General features: G+C 50.5%; 1 protein-coding gene across 1 annotated transcript; it reads left to right on the forward strand.

The window, feature by feature from the left end:
- Positions 1–6,293: 6,293 nt before the first annotated feature.
- Positions 6,294–8,591, forward strand: NAIF1 (nuclear apoptosis inducing factor 1; the record flags this gene model as incomplete). Its single annotated transcript, XM_057405905.1, has 2 exons — positions 6,294–6,705; positions 7,665–8,591. Coding segments are annotated over 2 exons (876 nt in total), but the record flags the coding sequence as incomplete, so codon positions are not given.
- Positions 8,592–9,982: the final 1,391 nt, after the last annotated feature.

Here is a 9,982-nt window from a genome sequence, read left to right on the forward strand (position 1 = left end):
TTAAAATATGAAAGGAAGCAGTAATTATACTGAAGTCCTGTTTTTTTTTACCTGCCTTTATCTCAGTAATCATCCAATGTAGATGAGAAGAATGAGACATTTTCCTCTGCACACCAAGGTATCTACTGTTCCTGGTCACTAAATAATGCCCCACAGAACAAAGAATCATAGGATGGTTTGGTTGGAAGGACCTTAAGATCATCCAGTTCCAGCACTCTGCCATGGGCAGGGACACCTCACACTAGACCGTGTCACCCAAGGCCCTGTCCAAACATGTGTTGAAAGATCAAACCCTGCTGCATATTCCACACAGGCACAATCAGTTGCTTTGGGTCAGTTGTATCATTTCTTTTCACTCAGGCTCCAGGGATTCTACAGGCATTCACTTCACTGGAGAGCTGGGAATTCACACCATCCTGCAGGAAACATTACACTGGAAGGCCAGTGCCATACAGGATTCCACCCTGCACGAGAGGCTCTCGCACCACGCAACATTTAAAATTGCTATGTCAAGCCAAAGCTGTCTTTGACATCTCACAAAGGCCAGCCAACGTCCTCCATTCATTATCACTCTGCAAATAGGACAAAGGTCTCTGCTAAATCAACCTGAGAACCACCAGGCTCCTCCAGCTTGCTCCCAAGGGAGGACAAAAACCATCCTGAATGGATGTCCAAGATTGCATCTCTCAGGAGTTGCATACCTGGTCCTGTATGTACATGAACATAAAGCATCACTTGCCTAACATACTGTTGTTTGTTTATATGCAAGGTAAGCTTATGCAAGAGCGAGCTCCTCTTGTATGTGTTTGCATCTAAAAACTTGATTCCAATCTTTGAAGACCGAGTGGACATGCACCACTTTAACTGCCAGTTTAACACATTAATCACACCAAGGCAGGCCTGATGATCAGAGACCAAGATTGAGCGAAGGCTTTCACCATTACGGCGTGAGATCCCCTGGTCTCCAGCATCCCTCTCCTCCTGCCTCCCTGTAAGGGCTCTGGGTGCTGGCAAAGCCACAATAGCAGGCAGAGGGTGCCAGCCAGGCTGCCCTGACTTGCATTGTCCCAGGGCACTAGCCAGCACAGCCAGGCTCTCACTTCAGGAGGCTGCTGGCCAAGTCTATTAATAACCAACTCCACGTCGAGAAGTTTCCCTGTGCCAAAGCCAGTCTCAGCTTTGCAGTGCCTGTCAAGAACTCGTCCAATTGATTATAAAGAGTTCATGTGAGTCTTCAGCACGCCTAAAGCAGAGAAAAGTATGAGAACCCAGAGCTCACACCAACTCAGGCACTTACCACAGATTGAAAGGTTTTACCCACAACTAAATCACTGACCTACAGTTCTGCTCTTGCACCAGATTGCCCAAGTGCATGGGAACAGGGCCCTCCTCAAACCACACATTTCATCATAGAATCCCAGACTGGTTTGGGTTGAAGGGACCTTAGAGCTCATCCAGCTCCAACCCCTGCCTCAGGCAGGGACCCCTTCCACTAGAGCAGCTTGCTCCAAGCCCCTGTGTCCAACCTGGCCTTGAACACTGCCAGGGATGGGGCAGCCACAGCTTCTCTGGGCACCCTGTGCCAGCACCTCAGCACCCTCACAGGGAAGAATCCTTTACAAAGAGCAAGAAGAAGCCTCCACTCACTACAGAGCCAGCAAATATGAGCCTTTCTGCTTGCTCTTTTAATAAGCATTATACATAAATGCATGGAGTTATTTAACAGGTTGCTGAAAGCAGTTTCACCTTGTGTTAAACTGGCTCAGGGAGCCCCACATTTGTCCTTTAGGATTAGTCATGAAATGGGTGGTTGAGGAGTTGATGATAAATACCTGGCAGCAGAAAGAAGGGAATCAACTGGAATTTCAAACTCTTAACACTGCTTCATTTGTTTGCTACAACCTTGTGTTGCTCAACCCTTTGTGATGAATTACAAAGGCCTGGTTAAAACCTTCACAACTGCCCCAGCACGATTAAGGACACGGAAACCATGAAGATGTCTCTAGATGGGTATAGGTTTGCAGGGATATTCCAGTCTGGATTACAGAACAGTATTGGAATTTTGCTCTTTTTACCATAAACAGGCTTCTGCAACACAGCGAAACCTCAGGCCCTCCTTTTCCAGGAAAATGTGAATGAAAACCAGGCGAGCGCATCACACAGAAAAGGTTCTCTCCTTCCTCTGCCCCTTATAATTGCTGATAATTTCAGTACATTGTGCCCAATAGAGTATACAGAAAGTCTTGGAGAGTAAACCAGTTACACAAATAAAGAGTTTGAAAGGAAGGGTTAAATGACAACAGGAGATAAAGTACTGATCACAGGTAAGATTAAATATGATTGCAACTGCTATAATAGTTCCATCCATGGAGTCACATGAGAAAGAGACTGCTCAGATAACTGACCAGCTGCCCCAGAACAGCACAGATACAACATTCCTGACAGCTGGAATCATCCAGAGATGTACTTCAAAAGCAAAGATGCTCAGAGGAGAGGCCTGAGCACCCAGAACACAGCAGAGCCCAGCTGCAGCAGCACAGTTGTGCTTCTTCAGTACCCTGAGAAGTGAACAACAGACCTTGTATGGGAGTTTGGATAGCCAGAACTTGGAGATCAAAGAGGAGACCCCAGGCTAAGACAGAAGTCATGAAAGCAGATGGGAACATGTCAGCAGAATGGGAGCTGATGGCAGTTTCACACAGAGAAGCTGATACCAAGGGAGCAATATGAACCTGGGAAAAGAAAGTATCACAAGGCCAAGGAGGACATTGTGGTCACAGCACTTGTAACTGAAAAGAGACAAGGGTTATGTTTGCTCTGCTCTTAAAGCTGAGTGTTAGTCCAGCAGAAGATGCTCAGCACTGCCACAGAGGAGGAAACTGAAGACAAAGTTCAGTCTGTGTCTAGCTGGGATTAATCCCACCAGCTCAAACTGTCTGGAACTTCAGCAGCAGAGATGAGGTTTTCCAATACCACTCCAGCCCTGTAGTTAAACAGGAACAGCAGGAAAAAAGTTGTATTAGCAAGTACACAACTACTGCCATTGCCCATCCTTTCAACAACACATCATCTCCAGACACAAAGTAGGGAACCTAGTTCCTGTTCAACCACTAGTACTTCCATTAAGTGTTTATTTCCACTTCCCTAAGTCTATATAAATACTGTCATGAGGGAGGTCATAAGGTAGCAGTAACAGGAGATGGACTATTGCAGAGGTAGGTGTAATTTAGCAGTAAAGGACTATCCCTTTACACAGGGGAACAAGAAAGCCTTTGAAAGGATTCTTCACATAGTTCTCACTTTACTGCCCAAGCAGACTGAAGTATGTCGACTGCTTCACACCACCCCTGCAAACAAACACTGCTTGAGCAGGCTCACGCTTTGGCACTCGATTTGTCAAATGGTTTAAAGATAACAGCCTGGGTTTACATAAGCAGATTCCACCTCAAAGGCCATCCAAGTCCCCCCTTCTCTCCCCCACCACACAAGGCCACAGCTAAAACAGAAAAGCATCAATTTTCCAAGGCAAAACAAAGGGGTTTATCTCAATAACAACTCTCGAGCATTGAAGGAGCCAAAACGTTGCTCATTCTCTTTCCAAGTCGGAGCCCAACACTATTATTGTTACCACAAGGCCTTTTAGGCCAGTGACGCAGAGAGATCAGCAGCCTGCAGCTCAGATCAGCGATAACCTCCCGTTTCCAGCCTAATATTTTCTCCATCTGTCTCCAAAACATCAGAAGGCAACTCCCAGCTCCAACATGCTGCTGCATGGAAGGGAAAATTAAACGCACCACAGGCACCAAGTAATTTCCTAATCGCAAGCAATCTGTGTGATTTATGCCTGAATTGGTCTCCAAACACCATGTCCCAATTTATGCCTGAATTGGTCTCCAAACACCGTGTCCCATACATCAAAGAAAGTTCTAATCTTGATGCTTAAGCACCTCGCTCAAGTGTGACTTGACACGAGTTACCCCATGCTTCAAGGGGCCATTTTTAGCTAGGGATGGGGCAGAAAAAACAGCCAGTTTATTAATAGAACTGCCTGGGAAGCAGGAAGTTTGTTTGATTTGCCTAAAAACCACACAATGCGGCTGTTTTCTGTGCAGCAACACAAGCACTGCTCCCACACGTTGAACTGCAAACTGAAGAGTCTTGAACTCTGCATCCTCCTCCTTAACACACACGTTTTACACTGCTGAAGGGGTTCTGTGCCACATTAACAATGCTTTGCAAACCCTATTCATCCAACCAGCCACTTCCTGCATGGCGGAAGGGCCCAGGCAGAGGAAGCAAGAGGAACAATACTGACAGAGAAGGGCTTCAACTGAAAGACGGGGCTGTTAAGCAGCATCCAGACAGCTCCAGTCCCTGGAGAACGGCTCCTCTCTGCTGGTCCCACAGCGTGGCAATGACAGAAGCTATGTGCTGGGAAGTAAAAACGTGGTTTGGTTTATGGTGCATCCTCCTGGAGCATGGGAGGTTGGATTGAATAACGTGCTGGGGGAGAAAAGGGATGTCAACCAACACAGGCATTCAGGCAGAACATACTGGTGAGAGGCTTTGCCAGGGGTAAAGGATCTGGCACCCATGGGTGGAAGCAGGTCAGTGGTGCCCAGGGCATGCACGATGCGCAGGTGATTTATATGGTATAATCAGGTTCACGGCAGAAAATCACCATGGCACTGAGGTTATGTTTAGAAGCAGCAGCACAATTAAACCACTGTCAAGATGCTCACACTGCCAAAGTCCCATACTCTACAGCAGCAAGGAAGCTGCCAAACAAAAAGAAGCGTTCGAAGTGATGTTGCAGAGTAGGAGCCAGAAAGGAACCAGCACCTCTGGGAAGCATGGATACATGCAATTAAAGCAGTCATATAAATTGGGACACCACTCCCAGAACAGGGAGAGAATAAGGACTGTTGCTCGAGAATGAGGTGGGTTTTCAGTGACTCAGAAGTTATCCTTTAACTCTTCTTCCCTCCTGTAGGATTGAGAGATGGCACATCCCTGACTGCACCCCTGTGTGCAGCCACTATCACAGACTGTAGAGTGAGTTGGGAGGGACCTTAGAGCTCATCCGGCTCCAACCCCTGCCACAGGAAGGGACACCTTCCACTAGAGCAGCTTGCTCCAAGCCCCTGTGTCCAACCTGGCCTTGAACACTGCCAGGGATGGGGCAGCCACAGCTTCTCTGGGCACCCTGTGCCAGCGCCTCAGCACCCTCACAGGGAAGAGCTTCTGCCTAAGAGCTCATCTCAGTCTCCCCTCTGGCAGGTTAAAGCCATTCCCCTTGGCCTGTCCCTACATCCCTTGTCCCAAGCCCCTCTCCAGCCTTCCTGCAGCCCCTTTAGGCACTGGAGCTGCTCTAAGGTCTCCCCTTCAGGAGCCTTCTCTTCTCCAGGCTGACCCAGCCCAGCTCTCTCAGCCTGGCTCCACAGCTCCTCTCAATCCATTCTCTCCCCAGCCTGTATTAGTGCTTTACCCTCCCAAGACACTCAGCCTTTTTATGGTCCTGCATACAACCACCATGCTCACACAGACGTAAACTGCACCAGTTACAGTTAAACCGAGCAGCATCACGTTGAACCTTGAAGCCTAGAGCAGCATCACACACAGAGCTGTGTGACTAAAGGGCACAGAGGTAGGAAGTCAGCACACGGCATGTTTTATATACCCCATGTGCAAAGGGGCCAAATTCCACACTTCGGACATTTTAAGGCGTTTCAAACCCCTTTAAACAGTCGATTTGGGCTCGTATAACCCACCTTGGGCAAGAAACTGGAGCAGCAACATGGTGCCAAACAGCCTAACGTGAGGAAACGCAGTGACGCAACGAAATCTGCACCACAACCTCTCCCTTCCAAAACCCCCCTGCAAACACAAGTAACCATACAGCTCCCTCACCCCCGGACCCAGAGGAAGACGGGGTTCCTTCTGCTTCACCCTGCCCGAGCAGGAAGCTCCCGATCAAACGCCTGCATTACCACGGGTAGGGAGCAAGCCGAGCCCTCTGGGTTCAGTGCTCGCAGCAGCAGCGCTGCTTTCACGCAAGCACCGACCAATGCTTTAACGCTCTATGCGGGGCAGAGCAGCGCCGGCTCCACCGCAACCCCTTCGACAGCACGGAGGGAGCTTGAGGCGCCCGCTCCCCGCCGGCGCCCACCGTAAGCGCCTCCGTCCGGCCTCCCTCCCTCCCGGACCGGCGCTCACCAGCAGGTCCAGCTCGGTGCGGTGCAGCCCGAGGCGGCCCAGCCCCACGGCCAGGTCGTGGATGCAGAGCGCGCCGGCACCTCCTCATCAACCACTTCAACGCCGGCGTGCCCTTGGCCACCAAGGCCGCGGCCTGGCACGACATCCTGCGCCGCGTCAACGCCGTCGCCACGTGCCACCGCGAGCTGCCCGAGGTCAAGAAGAAGTGGTCGGACCTCAAGACCGAGGTGCGGCGGAAAGTGGCCCAGGTGCGGGCTGCCATGGAAGGGGGAAGCGACGGCCACAACGGCGGCGGCGGCAACGGGACGGAGAGCGAGGACCCGACGGGCGCCGCGGCCGCCCCTGTTATCCTGACCCCCATGCAGCAGCGCATCTGTAACCTGCTGGGAGAAGCCACCATCATCAGTTTGCCGAGTGGGGACTGCAGCGCGGGTGACGGGAGCGAGATACCCATCACCGCGGCAGCCACCACGGTCACCCTGACCCAGAGTGAGTGCTGCGCCTGCTGGAGAGGCGCTGGTCTCAGTAATAGGGGACCTTGGTACCTGCCTGAGCGCTGTATGGGGAAAGCCCCAGCAAAAAGAACCCTCCCGTGTCTGTGTTTGGAAAATGGCATTCCCAGTATGTCCTTGTGCTGTAGGGAATGGCTGCAGGGTACACATGTAGTGGCTGAGCTCAGCCTTAAGGATAAGGGAAGCAAATAGAGCAGCCTTCCAGTATGTGAAGGGGGCTACAAGGATGCTGGAGGGACTCTTCATCAGGGACTGTAGCGATAGGACGTGGGGTGATGGGTTTAAACTGAAACAGGGAAGTTCAGGTTAGATATAAGGAAGAAGTTCTTTACTGTAAGGGTGGTGAGGCACTGGAATGGGTTGCCCAAGGAAGCTGTGAATGCTCCATCCCTGGCAGTGTTCAAGGCCAGCTTGGACAGAGCCTTGGGTGACATGGTCTAGTGTGAGGTGTCCCTGCCCATGGCGGGGGGTTGGAACTGGATGATCTTAACCATTCATGGTCATTCAAACCATTCTATGACTAAATATCCTTTGCGCCTCGGAGATGTTCGGTCCCCCTTTCCGGGGACAGAAACAGGAGGAAAAGCATCTCCAGGGCTGGTTTCCCACTCTGCCCCATGCTCACAAGTGCCACTCAGGGTCTTGTCTTTGCCCTGACGTCATTGGTTAATGCTGCTGGGAAAGACTGTTTGAACTGGAAGCCGAGAAATGGTTTTGTCTGGACAGATAAGGCATGGCCTGTTCCTTCGGACTGTACAGTCTAGGAGGAAGGGTGCATGAGGGTGGAGTAGACTTCAATCTTCAATAGGTCATTTTGTGCATTGGTCGTTGTATGTTATCTCAGGGAGCAGGCCCTATTCCTGTGATAGCCATTGAATAGTCCCATAGATAAAAGTCGCAGCTCTGTCTCACCCCCTTTGTGTCCTTTGTTCTCAGTTCCTGCAGAGACAACCTACCACAGCCTGGAGGACGGGGTCGTGGAGTACTGCACAACAGAAGCCCCCGCCACAGTCACCGCAGAGGCACCTCTGGAGATGATGGCGCATCAGCACGAAGTGGCTGCGAAACCCCAGGAGCTGAAGAGCCGAATCGCTCTGAACTCGGCCAAGCTCTTGCAGGAGCAGCGCGTGACCAACTTGCACGTGAAGGAGATTGCCCAGCACTTGGAGCAGCAGAATGACTTGCTTCAGATGATCCGGCGCTCTCAGGAGGTGCAGGCGTGCGCCCAGGAGCGGCAGGCACAAGCCATGGAAGGAACGCAGGCAGCGCTGAGTGCCCTCATCCAGGTCCTCCGCCCCATGATTAAGGACTTCCGTCGGTTTCTGCAGAGCAATACACCCAGCCCGTCGGTCACCACTGACCCCAGCCAGACGGGGCAGCAGGATGGCATGATCCAGTGAAGGAAACAGGGATGGGAGGGGAGGTTTAGATGGGCTACTGGGGAGAAAAATCTCTTCATGGAAAGGCTTGTCCTGCACTGGAAGAGGCCGCCCAGGGAAGCGGTGGAGACACCAAGACGTGTTCATGTGGTGCTTAGGGATGTGGTTTCGTGGTGGACTTGGCAGCACTGGACTCAATGATTGTAACGGGGCTTTCCCAACCTGAACTATTCTATGGGACATCTGTCTAGGGGAAAAAACCTGCTGGTGCTGCTGGAGGACCCAGGGGGTGTCAGTGTGACATGGCTTGCCTTGGAGTCTGAGCCTAAACAGCTTTCTTTCTCTGCTAATCTTATGCTAATCTGCCTTTTCAGACTCCTCAGAGAGCCATAGCAGGATGTGTAATAAACCAGGAACTTACCAGTGGTTGCTTTAGTTCCTCAAACAATGGAGTTATTAGTTAAAAAAGCAGTTATTTTTTAAATTTCTGTTTGAAAATCCCTCTCCTCAGTGTGGCACCTCTGTCCTTCCCTCTCACTCAAGATCTACTGCCTTTAACTGACTTCTAACATGGAGAACCTTATGGTATCAAGGCGCTGCAGCTACCAGGGTACAGTTATCACCAGCAGTGCATGGTAGTGAATGAGTTTCTGTCTCTTGCTGAAAGCACGCACTGGAAACGTGGTACCAGATGTGGTTCAGCCTTCTCTCTGCACTGTGAGTTATGGATACTGCTCTTGCAGTGTGACATCCAGCCCGTGCAGACCAGTGCCAAGCTGACATACGGTTTAAATCCCACCTTCATCCCCTAAGGATACAAATGGGATTCAAATAGCGCATTCACCTCATGTTCTGTCTGCGTGTGGTCATGGAATTTCACTACTAACTTGGCAGGTGAGATGAAAGTGTCTCGGTTACCACATGCTGCCCTGGGATATGTGTTGGAGCAATGTCTTACCTGTCTCAGCTTAATGCACAAGAGCCTGGATGAGTTTCTCTCAGGTGGGTGTAACAGGTAAAGCTCCATCTCTTGTCACTCCATAATGCCTTGATCCATCAAAGTGGACCTGGGCCACAGAGCCTCAGCCTGGCAGGAATTCCCAGCCTTTAGGAGTTTGTCAGGCACTGACTGAACTGGGTGAATTTTGGAGTGTGACTTGGTTCTGCTGTGGGTGGTGGTGAAGGTGGTTCTGTACCTGTGGGGAGCTGGAAGCCAGTACAGCTCTTTGTTAGTTGCTTCAGTGGCATGGAGCTCGCCTCACGATTTCCTTACTGTGATACAGGGTAAAATGTCCTAGCAGCCACTTTGAGAGGTCCTCAATGAGAAAGCTTCGTTTCATAGGACGGTCAATGTGATTCTCACAAACTTGCAGCAACTTCATAAACTTCTAAGATGAAAAGCTCCATTTGTACATGCATGGAAGCAAATGTCAAAGGAAAAGAGAAAGAAAGAAGCAAAACTCCTTCTCCCTTGCAAAGTGTGTCACATTTAATGAGCTTGTTCCTTGCCAGATATTAACTTTGAAACAGAGCTTCTTCAGAGCTGTTATTTGCTTGCTGTTAAGTCTCCTTTAGGGCTGGGAGATGAGCAAAGACCAAGGAGGGAGTGAATTTGCACAATCAAATGAAACCTTTACACAGCCTTTTCTGAGGGGATGCTGATGGGAACCCCTGGTTAGAGCCACTGCCTGTCCCCAGCCTTTCCTCATTGCCTCTCCTCTGCAATCTGGTGGGGCAGGACAGGACAGTGCAGTGAGAAGAGTTTAGGCCCTGAAGACTCCCGACCCTTTGGCACTGACATCTCACTGAGTCAGCCCCACGAGTAACACTCACCAGAGGCTTCCTCTCAGACTTTGTGGAATCAAATCAATTGCT

The sequence above is a fragment of the Pezoporus wallicus genome, unplaced genomic scaffold, assembly GCF_028554395.1.
Source record: "Pezoporus wallicus isolate ANWC-B61680 ecotype Strahan unplaced genomic scaffold, APGP_CSIRO_Pwel_v1 contig_4684, whole genome shotgun sequence".
Lineage (NCBI taxonomy): Eukaryota > Metazoa > Chordata > Aves > Psittaciformes > Psittacidae > Pezoporus > Pezoporus wallicus.